The sequence below is a fragment of the Ostrinia furnacalis genome, unplaced genomic scaffold, assembly GCF_004193835.3.
Source record: "Ostrinia furnacalis isolate ACB-3 unplaced genomic scaffold, ASM419383v2 OfSCF6011, whole genome shotgun sequence".
In the NCBI taxonomy this organism is placed as follows: domain Eukaryota; kingdom Metazoa; phylum Arthropoda; class Insecta; order Lepidoptera; family Crambidae; genus Ostrinia; species Ostrinia furnacalis.
Window position 1 is genome coordinate 104,134 of NW_021136250.1, and position 27,389 is coordinate 131,522.

Sequence of the window (27,389 nt, forward strand, 5' to 3'; positions counted from 1 at the left end):
GGTCTCCACTGGCAAGTCGGATTGGGGAGGCATCTTCCTTTTGTGTGGAAGGAATGTTTACAACAAGTAAAACAATATTTATGAAGAATATCGCGAGGATCTTCTCATTCCTACATCTACTGAAAAAATTCGTCACGTTGCGCATTGGCATCCTGACACGTCGGCTCCAAAATGGGTCTTCGACTTGAAAAATTAGCCATCACCAAGCGAATAGGTGGGCTAAAATAAACTTATCTCAGTTATTATTGACGTAGAGACAATAATTTAATTCATTATAGGAACCACTTCATTTCATTGAAGAGGATTAATAACGTGCTGATAAGCATATAAAAGCCTGATGTCTATCTATTGTAGTATCGCACTTGTGAATGCTGATTGCTGACACATTGGTATCAAATAACGTTTCGTCGATAAAACATGCATTCATCACTCGTTAAATGTTATGAAATACTATTTTATTTTAGGATTTTGTAATCAATCTTGGTCTTTATATCGTACTGAACAAAACAAAGCAATAATTTCGCAACAAATCTTACCGTTATTAAGCCACCGAGTTGTCACGTTGAGAGGAAATTTAATCCGTGACATGTTAGCTGATTTGTTCAAAGTAGGTAATGTTTTTGTTACCGAATAAAAATTTAAATAACCAAGACTGTTTTTGTAGTCGCTAACGCGAAAATACTCGATAACCATGTTACGAAACGAACCGCAACAGTGATAAGGAAACAGTCAAAACATTTTATCAGAAAAAATATTTGTAGCACTGCTCACATAGAAGTGGTTCGGCCTAATTTCATCCGAGATGCTAACAACAGGTTAGAGGGCAAGCCTCTTGGCACATCGCGGCATCGGCGTGATAACACAGACGTGACCCACTTCCAGGGTAGGGAGGTCTCGGTCACTTAGAAGCGTAGGAGTTCCCGGCGACTTAAAAGAGCGGGTCAATTGACAGTCAAAGGGATAAAAAATACTAATCCTGCATCAGAGATAATAAAATGTAAGTAATTATTACAAAAAGTGATGAACTTTCACGCAGTCAAAATAATATACAAGATAACAGGCTCTATCTTTGTTTATGTAAAGTAATAAACTACAGAAGTAAATCAATCTACTCGTAGAATGGTGATCAAGATAATGCAATTAAACTTTTATGTGGACCATAAAATTGTCACTTTAAAGTAATTTAAACGGTTACCGAAGGTATTAGCTCCAAGTAATTAAGTACCTACGACAGACGCTGCGGTTCTTCTTGGAACGTGACGCGAGGTTAAATCTTGCAGGTGTTAACTAACTAAGCTTGAAGTTTGGCGCCAACTTACTCGGAGATCGAGAGAATCTCTAACTAAATTTAGCTGGTTACAAAGCTCGATGGAGAACGAGTGACGTTAAGCCACAGAATAAAAAAAGCGTGATCGATATCGCAGGTATTGGAGATGAGACCTTTTTCTGGCTCCTGTTCTTAGATTTAGGAATAAGGCATGGAAGAACAAGTAAAGAATTGAACGCGGGCGATCAAGCGGTCAGGTTTTGTCAAGCTACGTCTTGAAAAACTGTTGTAAAACTCATCGTATTATACAGGGTGTTGAGGCCTTCAAAAATGGTAGCGCTGAGTTCTCCACCGCCGAAATCATCACCTATAGTCAATGGTTTACTATGGAACCCTTACCACTTCCCCGATGTACAGATGTTCAGCAACCCAGTCGCGTCCCTCTTTGAATTCGTCGTGCATTCCCAGCAGGTACAGCGTGTCAAGCCCATCGACGATGGTAGCGCCGAGTTCTTCACCATCAAAGTCATCTCCTAAAGTCATGGCTCCTAGTTTACTATTGATTCCTTACCACCTCCCCGATGTGCAGATGTTCAGCGACCCAGTCGCGTCCCTCTCTGAATTCGTCGTGCATCCCCATCAAATACAGCGTGTCGAGCCCATCAACGATGGTGGCGCCGAGTTCTCCGCCGCCGAAGACGCTCGACAGATGCGCACGCTTCGATATCGGCTTCAGCTCGTTCTTGCCCCACGCGTATAGCTTGTAGTTGTTCCACGCGTGCCGCATCATCTGAGAACAAAGTATGACGTTTAGACAGATCTAAAAAAGACTACATTGAGAGATAAAAAATAAAATAAGTGCGCATTCTGGAAAGGGCCAACATAAAGAAATAAGAAATTTTAATTTTTTCGTAACCTTTTAACGTTACTAGAGAGTGAAACAGTATGCTATCGTGTAATACTGGAATTACAATTTGCGAGTTAATGTAGAGCTGAAATGGTAAATGGAGAGATTTACGAATTTATTCACACATAAAATAAATAACGACGTAGAATCCATAAAAACAGCTGTGAAAACTGAAAATATTGTATAAATTCGTTGGAAAACGTAAAAAGTGAGTTCCGATCGTCGAGTCAAGAGTTCTTTTATCGTTCGTTCGTTTCAGCCGAAAGACGTCCACTGCTGGACAAAGTTCTTTTATAAATAAACTCAATTTAATTGGGTGTTACTGTTAATATTTTATTGACCGCTTGCACAGTGCTAAATTGACATTTAGTATGCAATATTAAACTACTATTTAATCAAGGAGTAAAACAGGGCTACGTCGTACGTAACATTTACGTCTCAAGATTAAAAATGTGAGTCCATTGAGCGTGTAAGATGGGCGCACTACAGCCCATTCAGCCTCGCTCTTAAAAAACTGCAGTCGTTTTTCCCTGCAAATGTGGCTATAATATTTTCATAAACCAAAGGCGACATTTCACGTCTCAAAGGCGCAGCATGAACGGGTCTATTTAAAGCGCCGCAAAGCCTTCGCCGGGAACAAGTTTTAATCTCGGCCGGACCGAGGCGGGACTCTAATGAAAGGATATCGGACTTTCGTCGAGCCATTAATTATTATTAGGTCCCGAGAACTTCGCGAGTAAATCACCAATGACTTGGAAAAACTGAAGACTTTACCAATTACAGTTTAAATAGACCGAGAAACGAAAATTTACATTTGTAAACGTCGCTTGACGATCTGCCTTCGCGGACCTCGCTTAAGTGGAGGTTCAATAATAGCAGTTTTTAATGGCGATAAATTGCTGAGATGTGATAGTAAATCATTTATATGCTGCTAGCAATTTATTATTATGAAAAATGTTCTCATAATAAATGTCCAGGTATCCTATTTTATAACTTTTAGATTAGCTGGAACACGTAACCAAGCTTTAGTACAACAATAAATTAGTTTTAACAAACTTCACATAAGTATATTATTTGCAAAATAATATGAAAAATACTGGTATATTATAATTGCACACTAAACAAAACATCAGTCAGAGTAACATTTTTGTTGCAAAATTGAACCTAATACAACTACTATTCGTATGAGTATTTATCTGCTATACTACGAGTACAACAGATTTGCATAGCGTAAATAAATACGGGCACGGTTCAATGGCCACAACCTTTTTATTTTGCATACGTAACATACTCGTACCTGCACTGTCATGGGGACGAAAATGGATAATGGCCACAGTAGGGTTGCCAGGTTTTGAAAATCGACAACCGGTCTGGTACCCAGCTTGGCTGGTCATTTGTATGAACAGCGACTAGCGCTAAGACCTCGAAGATCTTTGTCAATTTATTTGTGATTTTTTCAACTAGTCGTAAATTGACTGGTCAAGCGTTTTATTAAAATGTCAACCCACGGCCTACTTTTTCCTGGTGATAAGTTAGTCCTGTTATGGTTAATTATAACTATGTAGTGAACATACCTAATAATTTATGCTAATTTGATATAATATTACACTCGAAATCAAAAGATATTTGCAATTATCTTATTAATGAGTCATATGGGCGACTCTTGCCGATCGGTTACCTATACCAATGAATTTTTACGATTTTAACTCGTATCCCACCTGAGCAACATAGAGTCGTTTCTGCGTAACGTCTGTGATCTGATCCAGGGGTATCAGCATCGTCTGCTCCGCCGCGCGCGAGGATCTGGCTGCGCGGGCGCCGGCGCCGGCCGGGTGCTCCCTCCCACCCCCCACGTTGGATAGGTTTAGCACGAACAAAAACGTGAGAGCGAACGTCACGCTCGCCATCAACAAACGGGCCAGTTTACGCATCTTCATTGGCAAAACTTATTAAACACTAATTAAAATATTTATTAATTTGATTTGAAATTCGCGGAAGCGGGAGACGTGCTCACGCCCCGGCGATTGGGCACTGTCTGATTGATAAACGCGAACACAGACTTCTATTACTACAGCTAACGCGAGCCGATAGACGCGTGCCGACTAACCGAGCAACACACATTGTTATCAACACAAATTCCAATTAAGTTTACAAACACTAGAGCCAACAATTACGGCTCGTGCTCATCAACTAACATAGGTCGTTCAATTAACATTAAAACTATCTTGGCTGAACTGCTTGGTGTAAACGTCGGCATCTGATATCAATTTGCTGTTATTACACATGGTAATATGACATATTTCCTATTAGTTATATTCTAATAATATTATAGGACTATTATTAGGTATACCTTAATAGAGTATAAGTATAAATTACGTTTTTATCTACCTCAATTACAGCAGTTTGTGCAAAGTTGCGATGTTATATTAAATAAACATTATAATAAGCTCGGTTATAACTGCCTGTGGTCTCGCTTCCTGCACTTGTCTAAAATTGTCGGGGCTATAAGGAAACAATCTGGTATAACTAGCAGCCCGTTAGAAACTCGATAATAAGATATGTATTGCGATTAAGAAGCATAACAATTTAAGTGGAATATGAAAGAAGTCTAAGATCCTAGATTATAATCGCGAGAGTGTAACTCTATCAAGCAAAAGTGAACCACATTTGATATACTGTAAAGTATAAAAATGAAGTATTAAAAGAGTCTAATCAACCTCTCACGTCGAGGTACAAACAGGATACATACCTAAATAGATCTACAAGTCACAGTTCAACAATGAATAAAGAACGAAAAACAAAAATGAAAGCTTTATAAAGTTTATTATTTATGCCCAATAAAATACAAGTAAAACCCGATACACGCACGCCCGAGTTGAACTTACGAACTTTTAATAGTTGCAGGAAGGTTTAAATAAACTGTGTTTATTAACGACCAGTTATTTCACAATTTCTTGGTAATCTTTGCAGATGAAATAACAAATTGATAAAAAAGTAGTCATCGAACCATCTCTATGTTTAAGCATTTCCAAGAAGATTGATAACCTTTGGTCATCGTGACAAAGGAGATTACCTACCGGTTGAGACACAAACGCCTTTTTAATATTGATTAATCGTGTGCAATTATCTAGTCTTTTTTTCTATTTCTAAATTATTTATTATAATTCCAATAAGAGAAATGGCATGTTATGCCAATTAAAATTTTATCGCCTATTGATAATAAATGTTGGAATTAATATTCTAATGTCTGAAACGTATTAAAATGCATTTGCCAACGGCATTAATACTGCTTAATGGTGACATTATTCATACTGAAATGGGAAATAAAGAATAATTGTCCGCATTTATAACGCCACCAGGACACCGGAGGACAAAGCGGGATAAATTAACGAAGTCCAATAAGACTGCTGTCAGCGAAATAAGAAACGATGAGGGTGATAAAAGATTCATTAAAATCGTTAATACGTCGTATCAATAGCCTCATTTGAAAAGGAGGGCCGGACAAATTATTGGACCGATAAACGGTCCGCGTACTGTTAATGATAATATTTAATTAACTCTACTTAAGCAAAGTTTCGACATTCACTGAAATTGCAAAGCTTCCATTAGCTATAGATATGATGACTGAGGAAGGAAAAGTCAAACATAAAAGTCCACAATAGAATTACTCTGAATGGAACTCCGAGTCATCTCTCGGGTCCGTCTTGGAGGCGATAATAATGAAACGACGTATTACATCGTGGCGGAATAAAGCTCGAGGAAATATAACTGAGAAAGCCAGTGTCTTCGTTGGCCGAAAACGAGAGTAATCCGGATAGTGGATGATAGTGAAAAGTTAGTGGCAATATGCCGACACCAGCGCGCGGGGTAATCTCGGCGCCTGTAATTAAGTGTGAGAGCGGACGGCGAGTGCACTCCGGACCAGCGTAAATCTGAGCCTCCTCCAGATTTACTGTTATGGCCCGCACAGCGACCGTAAGACCGTTTTCTCGGCACACATCTTCAGAGTGACTTATCGTCTGTGCGGTCGTCCAAACTATCACTTACTGCCGTGCTCCGCCACTAAACGCGTACCGATTCCCTAACTCGGCTTATTTATCGCAACACATCGCGGCTGTCTGTTCGTTTCAGTGTACCGCTGAGTTGTATTATCACAATCGGATCCGACCCCGTGAGTAGGGCGGATTGCTGTAACGTAAACCGATACAATTTAACAAAGGAATCAAATGATTCATCATTCAGTAATGTCCTACTTATTGTTATGATTTTAATTTATTTATTACAAACAATAAAATTATGAAAGTATTACAGTAAATTAAAAGATCTCACATAAAACAATTCATTATTAAATGTTATATTTAAAATGTAATTCGCTTATGTAATTATTATGTATTGAAATCGTAAACAGGAAAATCTTTGGTCGAACAAAGTATAGAGTGCAGAATGATTACACAAACATACTTCTGTAGAGTATAAATAAGATGTCGCGTCGACAGCATCTATGGATGGATCGCGATGAAGCTGTCATAATGTCAACGGGCTCGTTCGACACGGAATATACTCCCAAGGAATATCCAGCGACGTTCCAGCCCGTAGCTGCAGCGCGGTGTCAATTGACGCCTTGGCAGTGATCGATTGTTCTTAGCCCAGAACAACGACCGCCTATTTTACTCCACGTCTACAGTTACGCAGCACATTCGCGACGAAAACACACGTTTATCTTGATTACTTCGACGTTGACGGTACCAAATGCGAACTAAGAGTCCGTAAAATTAAAATTTACGAAGATAGGAGCACAAAAAGGCGACGGCGAAAGACGTCGATTAAGCGTAAGGCGAGATTTCTCTATCTCAGACAGGGCTGCTGACTCCATATTAGTCCATATTTTGTTGCTAAAACATTAAGAGCTCGTTTGCAGATCTACTCATTTTTCAGCCATAAATCGCTGTTGCTTAATTTACTGCTTACTGCATTGCATACAATAGGGTACTTTGTATTTAATTACATTTTATGTTATAACCGGTTATTTATAATGCAATACATCAAGCAAGTGAATATAATAAATAGCTGCCATCTTAGACGATTTGTGTTGAATCCGCGCTTTAAGCATGGCATTACGGATTGAGCTGTTCTCAAAAACAAGACAAGGGCTCATTTGAGTCCCTGCTCCCTGCCTCCGAGTGGCATTTATTCACGGGCCATCAACCCGCAGAGCAGCAGTGATCGGGGATCAGCGGCGACATCGCGATAAGGCCAGCAGACGCGGGCGCCGTTTGACTTTTTCCACTAATGGAAAATCTACATAATGGACCACTCCCTCCGCTGATTCGATTTGTTCGGGGCTCTGATGCGCTCAGCAATTTTTGGAATCGATAAGTCTGTAAACAATAAGGTTTATAATTGAAAATTCTAGACTTGAACAAAACCTTGTTAGCTGATATCGATATCACATTTTTTTTTTCGATATTCATCTCCAGTGGTTGAATTATTCGTGTTAATGATGTACTCAGTAAATTATAGATTCGATTGCTTTGAGAAATACGGTTAATATTTATTAAAAGCTCTACATAAATCTTGAACTCCAATACTTACACCAGTGTTTGTTTATAGCATTCAGCACAAGAGATAAGTATTCTGAATAAAATATGTACAATTTGCTAACGAGCAACTCATATTATACAAATACCAGCAAGATTGATGATGATAGTTACACTTTAAAAATAACTAGACTTACTGCAAATGTTTAGAGAGTGAATCGAATCATTCGAATACTACATCGAATTCATTCTTTATTCGAATGATTTTATGTTGCTCAGTTTTTTACCTTCAGGAAGGCGACAGTTTTGACGTTATTTTTTAGCAAAGTGAGCTCGCAAGTGGCCTGCCTTTGTGACTTAACTTCCTTTCATGAGGATAAAACGAGCGATCGGCGGGTGTCTCTCCGGCAAACATGGGAACCCTTGTAAGCGATATCCAATAATGTTGGGCCCTTGAGCGCACTCGTGTTTTATGACCATTACGGGGCACCCGGTCCAAAAGATTTGTTACCAGTTTCCGGCCAGCTGATACGCGAGACGCCAAGATCGAATCGCATCATCATTCCGGTAAACATGATAAATATTTAATACGACGTGGGAACGCGCCAGAACAATGAAGTGAGTAATTAACGTACCATTGCACCGCCAGTTTTGCGGATTCTCAAACCGATCCTACAAAGAATTCTATTTACAAATAATACAAACAGTATTGTATGAATAGAACAATGCAAATTTATTTTTATTTGGCATCCCGCTGGCGCGAAGCGAGGGGCGGAATCGGAAAAAATATATTTGATAGAGGTTTGCGTACCCTACATTTATCATTATCACATTGACGCCATGGCAGGTTGCCGCACCTTCGCTACGCGTAGTAAATCAAAAAATTTGCCAGTTGTGACATGCCAACAGGAACCACTCAAGTCCGTTTAGTGAATTATGTTTCTGCAGCTTTTCGTCTGAATGTATTGCTTGAAAATTGTATAAGAGTTTTCACCTTAATCCCAGGTAATTTAGTTTCGGTTGTCTCAAACAAACAACAACAAAGGCAAAGAGCCGTAGAAACTAACGGTCTCTATTTGGGACTAGGAGTTCATAAAAGAACAATAAAATAATACAGAGGAAACGTTCCAGTCGCGTAGAAAAGGAAAATGTGACTGGAGGGCATTTATGGAGGTGAGTAGTTAGCGTGCGAGCCGGCAGGTGCGCGAGGAAATATTTTCACACTTCTGTAGCTCCGCGGACGAAAAGGGCGCCCGAAAAAAGCGGAACTACCTACCAAAAGATAAATCGATAGCTCCGACGCACTTCATCAATATTTGTCGCGATTAAATAACGCCCTAGATAAATAAAAGAAAGTTTCCGCTTAGGGACAATGTTTTGATACAGAAATAGGTTTACCTTTGAGGAATAATCATGAGAGAAATGCTAATGTTTCTAAAACATTCACGTGCGTCACGGCAAAACAATCATCCCGTAAAATATCTCGTCTAGCGACTACGGCGGGCCCTAAAAAGTAAATCGAGCCTCCTTCATTACTTATTCCTGTCAAGGACCTTATTTTGCATTGGAGATTTGACGTGGCCCATTCCCGAAAAACAATGCTGAGAAACTCTGGGAACTCAAGTTCATTATCCTGTTATTTTTTAGAAAATCGCCAGTCATTGTTTTTAACCTGATCATGGTTTTAATCAAGATACAGAACAATTGCTTTTCGCTGAAAATATAAACGCAAACAGAATAATGTTTCACTTGATGTGCACTAAACAAACTGCAGATAAGATGTGTACAATAAATCAAGAGATGAATCTATCTCCAGAAGAAATAAATTTATCGAGCTGAATTTATGAGCTGACTATCTAAAGCAGTATTTTATTCAATAAAAGAAGCTTTATTGTTGATATTGCGCATTGGCATTAAGTATTTGTTGCTCGAATATAGCCGTCACGCTTTATTTGGATTTTGAATTTTCCCACAATTTCACGAAGCAAACTAGTCTATTTTATGAAGGCCGTCAGCGGCATTGGTCCTTGTGGTATAAAAACGTGAAATGAGGTTAGAAGTAGGGCTGGTGCGGCATTGTGGCGGGCATTCATTTGAATTTATAAATGGGTGCATGCATGTAAGCGCGGGCAATGAAACCGCCCATTCACAGGGCTGTAACACCGCTCTATTTGTTCAGGACAACGTAGACGGAAGTTCGTGTAGGCGCGGATCGCCGACACCGGTGCGTTTCCGCCGAGTCGGCCGCGCGATGCCAATGTGCTGCTGGCAGTGCCAGTGCTGAATACTAGTAGCGTTCTGCACTGCTCTAGAATACAGTTCACCAGGATTATCAATGAAGCCAACATATGGTGAAACACACCTTTGTTACCTCAACTCTATTGAGTTTATGCTATAGAGACCTGAAGGGTACACACATTTCAAATGAGTTGTTCTGACTGTGCGCTGCTTTAGATTACAGATTCACCAGGATTGGAGTCGATAAAGGTGGTAAAGCACAAAGAAGACGAAACTGCAACTCTATCTACTTTTGAGATTATGCCCGAAAGTAGAGGCTCGAAGGAAACAAACCTAAAGAGGATTTAGGACGCTATTTGGATCAAATATGTAATTGCTCAATAATGAATAATAAATAAATAAATAAGGTAAAAAACTTTTCAAACCAGCTGCATCTTACTTTGTTTTCTATGTCTATAAGTGTTTTCCCGTGTCTAAGTATACGCTTCTGAAACCTCTAGCATGAAAAAGATTTAGGTCGACGAAGACTAGAAATAAGAAGAATATTTTCTCATTAAGGAATACACCAACATTTTACCACTAACAACTCACAAATTTCAACTACTGTATCATGCCTTGTTCAACAACACATTCGTTTCGATAATTCCAAAAGCACCCACATTTACCACAATGGAAATAGCAAAACTGCCACCCGATGCACCGGCAACACTCAATAACCTAACACGGGGTATAGCACAATGGCCACCTATCTGCGCTGAACCACGCTATTGTTGGGAACACACGAGCGTGTCATTTATCTTCAAACCTAGATAAATCTGAAAACCGCAATTGCATTACTATCATGCTGTTTGAGCTGTTTGCACTAGTTGTAGTGCGACCACAGGTTGAACAGGCTTTGAATTTGTTATACGAGCCAACCTTTTAGACAAAAGTCAAAAGTCAAGAAGAAGGGGTAGTTTTATTTGGACACATGGACATGCAAGACATTCTCTCAAAATAGAAGAATAGGCAAAACTATAATTTTAAAGAATCGAGCACATTTTGCCCAATATTCGGTATCATACCTGCTTTGGTAATGCATTGCTTTAAGCTAATATTAATTATTATTACATTAAAGCTTATCATAAGCTTCATATTGAACCAATCACATGCTCCAAACTCAGTTCGAATCAAATCATTTATCGTTTACGAATAAAAAGTAGCGCATGTAGCGCAATTTCTTGACGTCACTAATAAAAATTAATGAGACTTGGAACCACGAATAAGAATAATAGACCAGGTAATAAAAACTTATGTACTTAAATATCTTCAACAATATTTTTTCAAAAATATAATAAAATCATTAAAATCATTAATTGGATATGGGCAATTAAAATCTGTTGAGGTGTCTGAGCTTTTTCATTACTCATGTATTTTTTTAGGAACTTCAAAGGAATGTGTGAGGTAGGGGTAGGTGTATTTCACCGAGCCTGAATGCTACTTCTCATTCGCTGAAAAAGGTAACGTCAGCACATTACGAGATATTATAAGTAACGTTTGTGTTAAACTAGAAAACAATGAAAAACTTTCAATAAAAATGAACATTATTCAAAAGAAATTGTAAAAACTTACTTCAGCAATTTACTGCGCTATACTTCAATGGCTTTCGTGACTACTGATTGTAAATTAATCAGATTTATGTGATCCAATGCAAACGCTATTAATTTTAAATGTTAATAAATCCACTGAAATGGGCCTATCAGGAAAATATTACTATTTATTCCTTGAGTTTATGAATAAAATTAATATAATAGTGGATTTATATGAGCTGATTATTATTTAAATTAAATTTACATATAGTTGATATTATCATCAGTAAATATTATAGAGTAGGTAGGGTATGGGAAGGAAGAAAGGCTAATCTGCGTTATAGTCGAGAGGCGGGCGGAGGAAGCGGCGAGTTTATCTTCAGTGTAAACTTTCATTCGGCGCCTCTAAGCGCGGATTTAAGGCTCGGCCTGCAGCGCCTCGAGATGCACTATAAACTAAAATGCAATGTTCACAGCGAGAATTTACGAAGTTCAGCAAACAGCGCAACGCTTAAATGTGTAAGCAAGCAACGTCAGCGAATACAGCTGACGATATGATTTGATTATTCTGCTTTGTAGACTTTTACAAATGTTTGTGCCAACAATATAATGTCATCCACGGAAATCTTCAAGTATTTTGTGCGCTGCTTACACAAAGGAACTGATGGGCGTAGGAATTGAAACTAGCACAATAGTCAGGTAGAGGGCTTTGTTGTTAGGTAGCGAATTCATACAAACCAAATATTTGAATTCCGGAGTGCCCGGCACAATTTTAATCACGGCCAATGTAAAAGCCTCTCTGAATATATCACGGGTTTGTGTTCTGTTAATTTAAAAGTGAAAGCCATCGGACTCCCAAGTGCAGTCTCTGTTTGTGAGATGCAAAGCACTGCGACTTGAAATAATGCAGATTAAAATGAAAAAACGACATATTTACGTATATTACTAATCTGCATAATTCCCAAGCGTTTAAAATAATTTGGTAAAATTATATGAACAAATACGTAGTTCAAATCATGTGAATACACGCTCGCATATTGATAATAATCTTGCAATCATTAAATCTGTTATCTGCAGTTACTGACAGCCGTTACAATAATCATTCTTAGTAACCATCATTTTATCACCTTCGTTTTAAATCCCTAAGGGACCACTTTAATAACGAGTTAACTTATATCAGAAGAATCTGTTATCTGATTATGTTAGATATAAAATATAATTACATATATCAAAATACCTAGGTTCATCTTTTATTCGGAAGCTAATAAGAATAACATAGGGGAGAGTTCGGTATATTGTACCGCCGGGTAAATTGTACCACCCTCATATTTCGTAAAGTATTTATTGAATGTCTGTAATTGCAACACTCAGCGATACACAACTAAAATAAATTAATATCGGCCATGTGGTTTTTGCCGTGACAACAATAACGTGTGTTTTATTTTGAAAAGTATTTTTTCATTGTTTTCAAGTAACTTTTGACAATTCATGTTTAGTTTGTAATTTTGTTAAATTTAATCACAGGGTGTTTCTAATATATTATTTAGAAGCGTAAATTAGTGTGGATTACAATTATTTGAAACATTTTTCGGTATTTATAAGCTATATTTTTTACCAATTTTGTAAAGGCACTATCACCTAGTCGGCTAAATTGTACCACACCAAATTGTATGGAACTTTACCAAAGGATTTTGAATTTTTTTTTAGTAAATCATATTTTGAAGTTATAATAGCGTAGTTATGTTTGACTAACAATAAATGAAAGCAAAAGACTGGCAAAGTAGATTAGGTACAAGTGTGCGTTACGATAATTGGAATTACAAAACTTGTACTCAAAATCGTGATAACGTGTAAAACAATATCGATTGTCTATGTTATTAACTACTGTTCCTTTTCGTTTCCTAATTTGTTAAGAATGTATCGTATAATATTTTGCCATAGTTTTTTTATAGGCTTGAAATTTATTGAAATTCAATTTAGTAACCCTGTGGTACAAATTATCCAACCGGTTGGCTAAATTGGACCGAAGCTCTGAACTCGTACTTTGTTGATTTGTGCTAAATATACAACAATCATGTTAATTAATACTTATGAAATAGTAAGTTGAATAATGTATCTTTTATTATATACCATGGACATTAGCAAAAACAAAAGAAAACTATGTGTAAAATGGGATTGAAAAAAACTGGTCCAAATTAGCGGACTCTCCCTTATCATAATCTACGACGTAATAAAAAAAGTTATCGCGATTGTAAAATCAACTTCAAAGATTTTTATAGCGATTGAAAATTAATCAATGACACAAGAACAGTGATGTATCAGAAAACAAGGTATAATTTTCATATAAGATACTTCATTATGATCAAGTTTTAAAACCAGTATTTTTATTAATATAATTCGCTTAACAGGACACGACTCAACATTTCTTCCAAGATCGAATGAGAATCATGAAAGAGTACATTATAATAAAAATATGACAATCCATAAAATTATATTGAGTTGTAAATTTTTTATTCAAGTATGTAAGCATAGAAATAAAAGGAGTTATATTAGACAGAGCTCTATTACTGTGGATATTTATAAGGTTTACAATTTACAGACTGTGCAGGAGCTGCCGTTCTTTAATATCGCAATTAAAATAATAATGACACACCGTTGACTAATAAATTTAATGTCAAATGCGTAGTAACATCGAAGGACATAAAATACCATATTGTAATAAAAATAAACAAATAATGTAGAGACATAAAACGAGCATGTGAAAATGTCTCTTACGCACGAAATAGGGTGAATTCAATATGGGTTGTCCCAATAAACTCGGGAGACTAATATGAAACTGGGACAAAACCACCTGGGGTTTTAAATAGACGAAAGTTTTTATGAGTGTAATTCAATTAACTAGTTTTTTTTTACTGCGACATCTGAAAAAGTTCATTTAGCAAAATTAAACAAGTCATTTCAAATATTTGCAGTATAAATCTTATTCAACCAAAATACAGTTCAAAGTGTAAAGTTAAATAAAGCGGATAAGCTATGTGGCTTGAAGGCGCCAAGCCAAGGCGGGTGAAGCAGGACAGTGGATATTGGTAAAGTTTAAAGGGTTTCTTGGTGCATAGTTCGACGTCTACCGCCGGTATATCAAGAGTTTTACAAGTGCAGCCCGCGCTTATGAGACAATGACCAAACTACAATAGCTTATAGTATAATAGGAATTCGCATTCAATGAGATTCGATTTCAGAAAGTAAATAGAAATTCGGAGAGCGCAAAGTATTTGGGAACTCGGATTAAACAAACACCAAATTAAGTCACAAATCTCTTGACAGTATTTTCATGGTAGTTTAATCAAAGTAATATGAGAGTTAGAAAAAATACTCCTCCGGCAGTTGGACAAATTTCTCCGACTCCGCATTGCCGAGAATGCTTGTACCATTGGGCGTCGTATAAAAACTGTCCGGGTACGTGTCTCGCGTAAGCCGAATGACAATAAGAAGCTGTGGAAACTCGATTTGTCGCAGTGGACGAGTGCGGACGGGCCTAACGAGTGCGCCGATGGCGGCGAACATGGAAAGGGCGGTCCGAGGATGGCCCTCCGGAACTGTACAAATACCATTCTGCATTGCCATCCTGTAACGAAATACCTGTAACATTCCACATCTTTCATTTATTTTCGCCAACAGACATTAAAAATGCTGGTGATTCCGCAAGAAACTGCAAAGTCAATCTGCCGTAGTGGACACTGGCGATACTTAGTGCCTAAACACGGAAAGGGCGTTTCAAAGACTTGCTTCTTAGAGGCAAACCGACGTTGGCAGAGTGCAACTGTCAAGCGTTCTAAAACCATTTAAGAGGTATTTTTGGTGACCTGTATTTAGTTTATAAAAACTGGATATTTAAAAATAGGGTCCTGGGTCAAAAAGCAAGTTTAATTAGTCCGTCAGTTAACTTACTCATATCAAAAAATACTGTACACGTATGTTTCACTTCTTCAAACTAATGAAAATTTAAAGAGATAAAGCGCCCCAAAGTTCATAAGAAGAGGCCCGTGACGTCAATGAGTGCATAAAAGTGCCGCACTTTGTGACGTCGCGCGGAACTTCAACGCACCATAACTATGTAATTATTTGTTAGATTGACAAATAAAAATATAGGTGTCCAATATTTTTTGATATTAAACATGACGGACTAAAAATTTTTTTCTAGGAAACTAGCGTATTGTAACTGCGTTTGATAGGGTAAACCACCCAATTATTGGCACTTTATTAAGCAGCTACTTCACAAAACCGGTAAAATTTGCATGTAAAAATATGTTTTATCAAAGAAAACAACATTTATATTGGTCTTTTAATCTTTGCAGAATATTATAAAGTACTTATCATTAATAAATTAAATCATTTATTCAATATAGTGTACCTTTTAAAAAAATACCTCAAAATACCAGTTACTGGCATAGCCAAACCTTTTATTGGCAGTGATGATTACCTATTATTGGCACTGTTCTCGTAAGACTGAAAAATAGCTGCTAGGTCTTATGTAGAGGTTTTAAAGAGATTCATGATAGATATAAACAAAATAAAATCCTTTGTTATAAGAAAAGTAACATTTATTTGTATAGGAACATACCATATCAGTTCAAACGCTTATATTTAAATATGGTTTTAAACTTTCCATAAACACTTTTATCTCTTCGGAAATACTTTATGCTACTGATTTTTATTTTATCCCGTCAACAAAAAGCTGTTCTTACTCGTCAGTTAAAATTGTGAACGGACCGGGCTTAGAGCGATGACCAGGATGTTTCAATCTGAATCGTATAGTAGACCGTGGTACCACTTTCAAAGCCTTTCAAAGGCTTATTCCACTAATCCCGGGGATTAGTGAACTTTCATTAATCCCCGCTAACGCCAATGGAGCTTATAATGGGGATTAATGAACTTTTTAGTTTATTTTATTTTTCTTTATTCAGAAAACTACGTTAAAAAATAAGATACTAATGTAAGAATCATGTACCTTCTATTCATTATTGGATAAGAACTCACTTATTGAATATTTTAATTATCAAATTAAATTAAATTTAAGCCTGATTACAAAGCTATTAATTTACACCATTTTTATCTTGTTACATCTTGGCCCGTATGTAATCGTTTCCATCTTCTTTTAAATGATGAATGGGGAATAACGATTCAATATCCATAGCGCTTTTGGTTAATCAGGTAAGTGTTAATTTTTTTAAAGTAAATTGTAATCAGTCTTAAATTTAATTTCATTTGATAATAAAAACAATAAATGAGTTCTTATCCAGTAATAAATAGAAGGTACCTGATTCTTGCATGAGTATTTTATTTTTAACGTACTGGGGATTAATTAACTTTTTAGTTCTTATTAATCCCCATCATAAACTCCATTGGCGTTAACGGGGATTAATGAACAAAAAGTTCACTAATCCCCGTTGACGGGGATTGTCAACGGGGATTAGTGGAATAAGACTTTGAAAGGCTTTGAAAGTGGCTGAAAAGATAATATTTTTTATTGGCACCTTTTTAACCAATGTTTGACACGCGTGCCAATAAATGGATTTTATATAATTGGCAGTGGGCCAACATTTGGATTGGTGTATCCAAAACGTTAAAAAATATTTTAAATGCAATTTAAACTCAATTTTGAGACAAACAAGGTATAATTTTTAATAAACTCAAATTATTTTAAATACCCTTTTATTGGCATGTGTGCCAATAAAATGGATAAATGGATTTTACGCATACCAAATGTTGGCACACCACAAATAATTAAAAGTTGGCGGTTAAATTATAAAATAATGTTTTAAAAAGGCAGTTAATATATTCAATAATAAGACAAAATGATTATGTATAGGGACAACAAAATAGATTTGCATTTTTTTAAAAGATTATGATAGCTCTTACCTTAGTAAAAAACGAATATTTCGATTGTTTTTTTCGCACAAGTCCCGGTTTGTCAAACAAATGGTTGATGCGCCGCGATGTTTGAGAAAATAAAAAACGTGTGTAGCCAGTTGAGTAATAATAAATGATATTACTGTACAAATTCTACTAAAAAATATAAGGTTTGGCTACAAAAAACCTTAATTTTCTTAAAAAACTGGAGCATGCCAATAAATTGGTAGAGTGCCAATGATTGGGTGGTTTACCTAATTGTAATTTGAATTGATGAAATTATTAAATTTTTATTTATGTACAGTACATTTCAGCAAAACCCGTTTTTATCTAACATTGTCGTGACCAGCCCATCTGGAATTACTCGTGTAGCTATCAAATTGAAAAAAAAAAAAACACGAAATAAAATAACAAATCGTGGTCGTAGCAACAGACACGTCGGATTCGTTTTTTAACTGTCACCATCCATTGCTTTCAATAACGTTCGATGAATTCTGTTGTATCCACTTTCAGCATCCCGAATACCGATATTTGTGAAACAAAATCTATTTAAAACACTCTAGTGCGTAATTTCCATGTTTTCTCTTGCAAAACTTTCATGGAACCCTCATGACGTATCCTTAGGGACGCAGTCGGAAACTGCTATAAATAATTGAAAACGGTGTGAATCATCCGACCAATCGATACGTCTGCCTTCGAATAGGTGTGGAGTTCCACCACTACATTGGCTGTTAAAATGATAGTGCTCGGACGCTTTTATCGGTGCTTTAGCTAGATAATCCTTTTCCAACTATTTCTAGATGTGCCAATAGCAGGGACTTGTAATGAATGGCCACTTGGACTGGACAATAAGAGGGTTGAGGAAAAAAATATGATAGAGCACATCAAGTGTATTTAAGAGCTGGGACTGTGGACTGCGGTTGAAGTCATTACTTTCATAAGACGTGGTTAGAATTTTGCGATAGTCGAGATCAGCTTTCTAGCAAGTCATTAGCTGGGATTTTATAAAACTACAAAAACTATGTTCTCATTAATAAACGTGAAAGTTTATTGGTGATGTGGCAAAAACGAGTAGATTAATTGCCTTGTTTTTATCATCATTACCACACCATAACAATTGTACCTCTTTCGAAAAAAAAAAACCGCCCGTAATCTTTTCTATAATGCTTGATGTTAAGTCCCGTGATTTTTACTTCAAAATTACACCAATGCGGGATGTTAGGCTAGCCGGGAACACGTAGAAAGTAGTCGGGCTGCATCGTAGACGGGAATATTGCGGCCTGCACGTCCCGGCAAGTTTAATATTCCCGGTGGTAATGTGACGAGCGAGCACGCGGCGTCCCGCTGCTCATCCGGGAGTTGCGCTTAGCGTAAATTTGACAACTTTATCTTTTCTTTTTCCTGGTTAATCTTGGGGAAGGCATAAGTTACTTAAACGGTTAGACGGAAAAGTTGGTTCGTCATGAACAAAATGGAAATAATACGGTATTATTATCATTGTTTAAATTCTGAAGAAAACCTGAACTCGTAGACATTAATAGTATATTGTATATTTACATTTAAGTATGCTTAAACGTTAAACATAAAGAAGAAAGTAAACTACGTTAATATCAACATCTTAACACAACTTATAAATCTTTTCAACACAATGTAGAGTCACCTGTAATGGCATGTTTAGTGTTTACGCATTTCTATTGAACGTGAATTTATTGTTTTTCAAGAGCAATAACTCTGTGTAGCTGTAACACAAGTGGCAATTTGCCCTAACAAATATTATTCCAATATCTCTCATTCTTATTTTCATGCACGACTTGAGAGTCAGACTCAAAAGAAATCGCTTTACATCAGGAATGTAAGTAAATGCTCTACTACTTGATTGTGAATTCTGAATGTTAAAACAGCCCGGGACTCCCAGTCAACTACCGTCGAACAGTGCTAACATTTCATATTCCTCTCTTAGGTTTTATTTACTTTGCTCTTACATATTTATGTAGATCTCTGAATTTGACGATATTACTAAACGCTGGAGTACCTACTAACGCGGTAGAAAAAGATGGCAGGTACGGTACACACACCAAAAGCAATTGAAGCCGAAGTAAATAAATAAATAATACTTAAATACTACAATTATAAACCACTGTAATCAACCCCGCTAGCTATACAATAATATGGCAATATAATAATATGTAATTATTTCAAAGTTATGCTTGATGCCCACAAATAAAATATTTTTTCAAATGTTTCATCTTCCGGAGTAATTTACTCGTAGCTTTTTAAACATTCCTACAGCTAAATATAATTCGGTTGTGCGTATCTATGTGTACAAATGTTTAACCTAAATATTCGAAGATTTGGCACTGAATTTATAGTTAAGTGCACGAAGCAGATTTTAATTAGATGCATGAATGAAGTATATTATTTTATGTAGTTTATCAAGCAGTCAAATTATAACAAATATTTACACTCAGACATAAATTAAAATGAACATAAAAATGTGTAGATACATCCATCAAAATAAATTGTTCAATGTGTATATTAACTTTAACTGCATAACTGCTGGCACAACTTTCTAACAACGCAATTAAGAACTATACACATTCAGTTGTTTATGGAGCATTAATAAAGATATCTGAGCAAAACAATCACATAAAAGCAAAGGAAAACACTCCCACCCGAGAGTATATCAAATAAGTTAAAAGCTGAGCCTTTAAATCGTATTAATCTTAAGACAAAGCTTTCAGCAGAGAAAAAAGACCGCAAACTTTCTAGCTTTCAACGCGAGGGGTGCTTCAAAGTCGGCGGGGTAAGACTTCGCGACACTCAAAGAAATTGCTGATTTATGTCATGTAAGGTTTCTCTTTGACACGCACACACTATGCTTCCAGCCAGTGATTTATTTACAGACCAAATAAAAATGCTCTCAAAAGTTAAGCGGGAATATCTTAGATAGCGGAGGCAATAAAAATTGAAGGATTCAAACCGGGAGGGACACAATTTGGAAATCCTGGAGAGTCCGTATAAGAAACTAATTGCTTGTACAGGACGCGTCAAAGGCCCCGGCACGATGGATGTGCATTTTTGACGGACATAATATCCTGTAGGCATCTCTTAGCGGCTGTTGTGTGGCAAAAGTTAGTTTTTCTGGAGCGACGAATATACCAAATGGCAACAGATTATATGATGTAACTGAAACGCCTTTGCAGCGGTAGATTAGGTGAAATTACTGACGTTGACTTCTGATGGACCAAATTAGCCTCGGTATATTTCGGAGAAACAATGTTTATTTGTAAAACGATCTTGAACTGTTTGACATTGTTTCCATAACGATTCCAATTGCCATTTGGTGGGCTGGGAGTTAATGGCATGCCACAATGGCGTCGCTCCGGCCAGATTGGCTAAGTTAGCATTTAGCACGTACATTATCCATTCAGCAGCAATGAGTAAGGGCCGCGCTCCAGTCACGGCTCTCGACGCCGAGCACCCGCTGGAATTCCGCTTCGCATGCAATTACACAACGAGTGCTTTGTCTTTATTTACCCACTTTAAAGTCGCTAATTGCTTTATTTGCAACATTCGGTGTAGCGGCGCCAACTGCCGAAGACCGAACTGCATTTTAAATCCAAATGATTCTTCGCGGCATTCTCATGACCGCAAAAACTCTTGAATCATTTACGATAATCGAAGGCCGTATTTCTCAGGTGAGCCTACATAAATTACGGTCCAGCTAGATTCTCCTTCCTTATCGATATAATAAATACAAGGGGATTTATGTCTGAGTATTAATCGGTAGACAAAATCGCTGGAAAGTCACGAGGCGCATTGTTGTAGGCAATAAGATTTTCACACGACCGTCGCGCGTGCTCGTCGTAATACCGATCTATAAACAAACGCCATAATTCAGTATTTTCATCTTTATTTGGATCAAGTCTTGCTTGTTTAAATCTATATTCATGTTTATATTTTACTAGTTCTGGAGTGGTGTTAAAATTTTCATTTTTCCCATGATATCCATAGATAGAGTCTATAAAAGTTATTCTTATTATCTATCATTGGCACAACTATACCATAAAACACAGTAATCTTAGCAATTCAGTAAATCGCGTACATGCAAGCGAGTTTGCTTTAATGTTTCAACTTGCCTGGTATGTAGTGGTACTATTGCGACACCTACACTTGCCGTATTTGCTCATCAACCCACTATAGTCAGCGCTACTACTACCATACGTTGAATGACCACTTTCCATTTCGTCTCCAACAAGTAATTTGCAGAAAACCTATCATATTAACGATAATGGTATTGCTGTCCTTTATTAAATAGGGAATAACGTTTTCTCCGTGATTTATCCGAAGTTACTTTTAATATATCGCTCGCAGTAATAAAACTAAGTAAAGGAATGATACTTGAAAAAGTTACTTGTATTGTAATCGATTGTTCGCCTTCCTAGAACGCATTTTTCCTTATTTTATTCTCCTACCGAGACATGACAGAGAGGCATCGACAAGAAAACCGACGCGCATTGCTCACACGAATCGATTTGGCAAACTTAATCATCTTTTAATTGATTTCTCGTTGCATCGATTGGTTAAAGACAAGCATTGCAAACGATCCGGAAAAAGACATCTCATTCGAGATCCAATTTAGTTGGAAGTGGAATCAAACCGCATATATCGGAGCGGAGTTGAGGTGACTCCGCAAACAATTCATTTCAATTCCAATCAGACTGTCGGTGTGTTGTACATTCCACACTCTATTATATTCGATGGATAAAAGTTTCTCGGCGAACGGTAATTGGTGGAATGACATAAAAGGTAGCGTTTTAAAAACATTCTCGCTGAAACAAAATGGGTTTATTGAATCAATAACATCGAGCCTCAATTTTGTTTGAAGGTTCATCAAGCTAAATAGACAGTATTTTGCATCCAAAAGTTCTGAAACTAATTCGTGGAAATAATAAATTTTCCACTCTTATATTGAATGTATTTATTTGTCACACACAAGACACCATTAAGTATAATTTTGTAATTATGACTCATGAATAAAATGCTGTGAGTATTGCTGTATCGCCTACAATTAGACACGTTTAAGATAAGATAAGAGAAACTTTATTTGACACAAAAAGAAAAAAGAAAAAATAGAACAAAGGGACTTAAAACTATACACACGCATATTTTTGTGTCAAAAAGGCGCTCGCTCAGCATTAATCGAGCCACGCGTGCATGCACGCGTTTAATATATGACATAGTTAGATTATTTTTTCATTAAAGAACAAATTATGCCAAACAATGTAAATTCAACCAATCCTAGACTTGAATTGAACCGTTCTTGAGTTTGAAACGCGTATTGAGCGTCGATTCTGAATACAGGTTTTTAACGTTTCATGTTGTTCAAGTTCAAACGTACGAGTTAGCGCTCGCTATAACAAGACCACAATAATTGCACATTTTCCCACCGTAATATCTACAATCATTAGAAAATCTCACACTATCCTAGTCATAATTATTGTTATGTGACTACCGTAAATATTGCTGAACACTATATCATATGCTTATTGTTTATAATGAGTCAGAAACAAACTGATCATTTAGAATTCAATGATAAGTTTAATTATTAAAACAACCACAATTACATTCCTGTTGTTTCCCACACTAATCAGATATCAGATTATGTTATTTTCCGTTAATTATAATAATATTTAGTGGACTAGTGATGGTTTCAACTAAAATTAGATTTTGTAGATTCATCTCAGCTACAGAGTTTGAGGTACAGATTATATCACTGCCAATCATTACGTATTCCGTCGCAAAGGAAAAACCTGCGGGTCGAATTAATGGCTCCCTTTAAAATGATATCGAAGTTCAAATTAAGCAATCAAAGTTCGCGCCACACCGGAATTAAGGGCCGAGGGCGCTACAGGAACCGTCCATACATCTTAATTTAAATTCCAAATAGACTAATATCGGAATTTTGGAAATAAATAAGTAATACAGCTAACCAGCGTTGGAATCTGGAATTTAATAACGCATGCGTGTTCCAGTTACAGTCATCTCAATTATTTACAACGAAGGCCAGTTCTGTTGATCGTCAGATCTAACTAATTTTACTACACATAAGGATGATTATTATTTATTAAAACAACTAGATGTTGCTAGCAGCGTCGCTAGCGCTGCGTCATTTTAATAAAATATGTTTTTTTGTAAAACTTGATGTTCCTTATTGATTTTGAAAAATTCTAGCGGATGCTTACGCTACTAAAGCCTCAGTAATTTATGCTGTGCGTTGTTAGATCGGTTCGGTAAGTTAGGACAAAATATTTTTAGGTAATGTCAAATAAAGGTTATAAACAATTCAATTTAAGGTAAATGCTGATTTTTTTACAAGAATAAGAGTAGTTGAAAATAAGCTCTACAAATACTGTGCTCGTCTTCTACTTACTAGTGACACAACGAACAGAATAAGAGGAAACTTCTAACTAATTCGCAGTACTCGCAGTCCCGAACGATTTGGTTATTCAGCATTTCTTGCTCTAGGAAATTATTCCGCATAGTGTTAAATGTAAACTGAAGTCTTTCTGACTTCTTACAAGCCGGGTGAATGGAAAACAGGGTGCTTGAACCATCTCGGGGTGGCGAAGTTGCTCGTTTTATATGCAAATTTTCCACGTCCTTATGAATATGAAAATTTTCTATTAGAACGTGTCGCTGTCAGCGTTCCCTTGACGTACTGCGAGGAACCTCCGTCTCCATAGATTTTCGCCGTTCAGCGATTTGCTCCCAAGCATGTAAATTGGAGACTGTAATGAATTGACCTTAAAAATTCGTCACATTTTGTGACGTAACTGAGAATCCGAGCGTCTTAAGTTGCATTGCACAGAAGTGTAATCACTATCAGCATGAAACGTACAAAATTCCTTATCATCAATTCTGAATAAGCCTTGCCCTGATATTTATAAATTACTATGTAGACCAGACCACCGGCATCGTAGCTTCATGCATAAAATTAATTATTATAATAACCTTCCTAATATGGCGAAGAAATGCTTATGGTGCAGCAAGTACTCTGGAGGATAAATAATAACTTCCGTTATTAATAAATAACGTTTGATGTAAAACTTATTTTTGGGTGATGGGTTTTGGATTAAATCTTGCCTATTTTCCAACGAACAATAGTCTCCTGGAACTAGGTCTATTTATTTATAGACAACACCTACTTACACCGCTTAAAGACAGATTGAGGTCAAAAGCGATGAAACCTTACAACTGGCTCCTCTTACTAGCAAGCAACTAACCTTTACCCAAAGACGATGTCAGAATACATACAGACAAATAGAATATTCAACTTTAAATGCATGTGTGCAAACATTTAGCGAAATGTCTATTTCCGGTGGACTCCAGCTCAGTGCAATGGAACCGATCGTTACTCTATCTTAAGTAGCCGTTACGACTAGTACCGAACGATCCAGCAGTAAAGTCGGAGCGTCCCGTTAAAAATTCAGGATACGTGTGAAGAAGGGACCAGCCGGCCTGCATAATGCGAGGACCCGACTACATGCAAAAGTAAAATAAACGCATATTACACTGTAAAAATTTACGGTGCTTTAATAGCTCTATCTTAAGTTACTGCTTAGGCATACAAAAATAAACTTCTAAATTGGATACCCATTACATTGGCGTATCTAGGGTTCTTTTCAGGGGGGGTGGGGGGCTGGCCCCTGATATGCCATGTCACGGTGCAATTAGTATCATACTTAGGTCATCAGTTAGTACTATCAACTATAGAAAATTTGTTACCTCTTACTTAACCAATGTAGAGTTCGTTGTTTTTAAAACTAACTAAAGTAGTTGCACTATCAATTTTAACGTACGGGACGGCACATAAAGCAACACACTATGCATTTTATGCAGTTGTGATAGGTGCGATTTTTGAACAAAAATACAGTCGGATGGCAAGTTTGCCGTGATGTAAACAATGGACGCTTCCTCGTCGTAAAAGTAGGCAACTAATAACGTTGGTGTCAAACACAGTTACGGGCTATTACAGGCAGATCTACACAGGCATGGGGATGGGAAACAGACGCGACATACGTAGAGGTATACAGGGTGTTAGGTAAATGGGTATATGAGCCGACACTAGCCCACGTTAATGGGCATATAAATGGTATGGTGAAGTCAGAAAATTGATATCTTCATTTTATTTATTTATTTATTTATTTTTCATACAAACCGGATTATATAAAATTAATTTTGTATGAAAATTAAAAAAATAAAATGATGATATCAAATTTAATTTCTGACTTCACCATACCATTTATATGACCATGTTAACATGGGCTAGTGTCTGCTCATATACCCATTTTACCTAACACCCTGTATGTCGCATATCCACAAGCACAGTAAAACTTTTAATGTCCCGTTTTATTACTCAGTGCTTTAATTACTTTCTCATCCATCGAATCTTTTAGGGTACTTGACACACTAACTAGTCAGTTGAGCTGTCAAAACGCGACTCTACCGGAGATTTTGTATAGAAATGACCTTGTGACATCACTAGTTAGCGAGCTCACATAACTATTTATTGATTTCCAAGCCACTAAACCTATTTTTACATCGAATGGAAAAGTGACTCAGATTCAGGTCTAAAATGAAGTGTTTTCTTTTAGAAATTGGGTCTTGGAATTGGTTAAAGGGCCTGTAAACCAGCAATTCACAATTTTCATATAAGCGGTTGGAAATCTACTGTTGTAACTTAGAGGAAATTCTCGAAGCAAAATCATGGATGTCACGTTAAAAATTCAGGATACGTGTGAGTGAAAACGGCGGGAAAGATTGCCTGGCTGCAAATACGCGGGCGATTTGAACGGGTAAACCACACAGACAGTTTCTTTTTTCACTATGTAAATATGTGAGCGGTGAATCCGTTCATCTTTTTATTTTTTGTTTCGGAGAGAACTTAGAAGAGAGCGTGTTCGTGCATCGCAATATTTGCAATGTAGAGACGACTGCACATCAAGTCAAACACTGACATTTTTATGCAGTTGCATTGGATGCTGTTACGCAATAAAAATGTCATATGATATCTGATGCGCTGTTGACTGTAGTAATAATGCAACATTTATAGGTTCATATTGATGCCATCCTTTTTGGAATGCACAAGTAATTTTTGGTTTCCTGTTTTGTGTTAACATTTATTATTTGCGTTGTTATGTATATTTCACAAAGCACAAACAAAAAATTGTAACGTGTGCATTTGTGAAATGTTTCTCCAATTAACATCTATAATAAGCTAGACCATTTCTAGTTTTGAGTTATAATAATAATAATGCAGCATAAATATTAATTCTCGGAGCAAAACATAGGAGGAGTTAGAAACAATTTTGGGGACTAGTCTAGACTTTCGGAGCACCTGAGACCCTCCAGTGACACACTACTTAAACTTTAGCAACTGAAGTCTACACTTCGCACAAATAATGCACTAGTGTTTGTAACTAGATGATGCTCTTTAGTCATCTCATTTATTAGCGTACTTGGGATATTCGGTTTAGTTCTAGAATGGAGTAGAAAAATATCAAAATGAGTATCCCGAAAAGAAAACGACTGAGACAGTTCGAAGAGCAGACCGTCGTATGTAACTCTCATGTCAGACTCCTACTATCTGACACCAGAATTCTTGTAAATGTCTACGAGTTAGTCTTAGTTTTACGGAGTTCCAATTTGATCGAATTTAATATACTTACACAACCATATTAATTAAGAATACTGACTATCAAACCAAAACATACTAATTCAAAATAAACCCGTCTTTATATTAACTCATCAATTATCCCTTCACCACAATGCAGTCACAAATAACTTAAGCGTTAGTTGGACAGAAGTTCAGTTCGGTAGAGTTCGGGCAACAGAGCGGTAGCAGCCTGCACTTTCGCACACCTGAGGCTATGCGTCTGTCTAGTGCACTTTCAACACAA

At 36.8% G+C, this 27,389-nt stretch overlaps 1 protein-coding gene across 2 annotated transcripts in view; it reads right to left on the bottom strand.

The window, feature by feature from the left end:
* Positions 1–27,389, bottom strand: part of LOC114361860 (mannosyl-oligosaccharide alpha-1,2-mannosidase IA) — a 76,506-nt gene that overhangs the window by 23,254 nt on the left and 25,863 nt on the right. Inside the window, exons 1-2 of one of the 2 annotated variants that reach the window (XM_028317074.1) lie at positions 3,893–4,195; positions 1,839–2,057 (exon numbers count right to left, since the gene is read on the bottom strand). In XM_028317074.1, the coding sequence (XP_028172875.1) occupies positions 1,839–2,057; positions 3,893–4,111 (438 nt within the window). In that variant the 5' untranslated portion in view covers positions 4,112–4,195. Of the gene's footprint in view, positions 1–1,838; positions 2,058–3,892; positions 4,196–27,389 lie in introns of those variants that run through there. The other variant, XM_028317073.1, reaches the window with a different exon arrangement.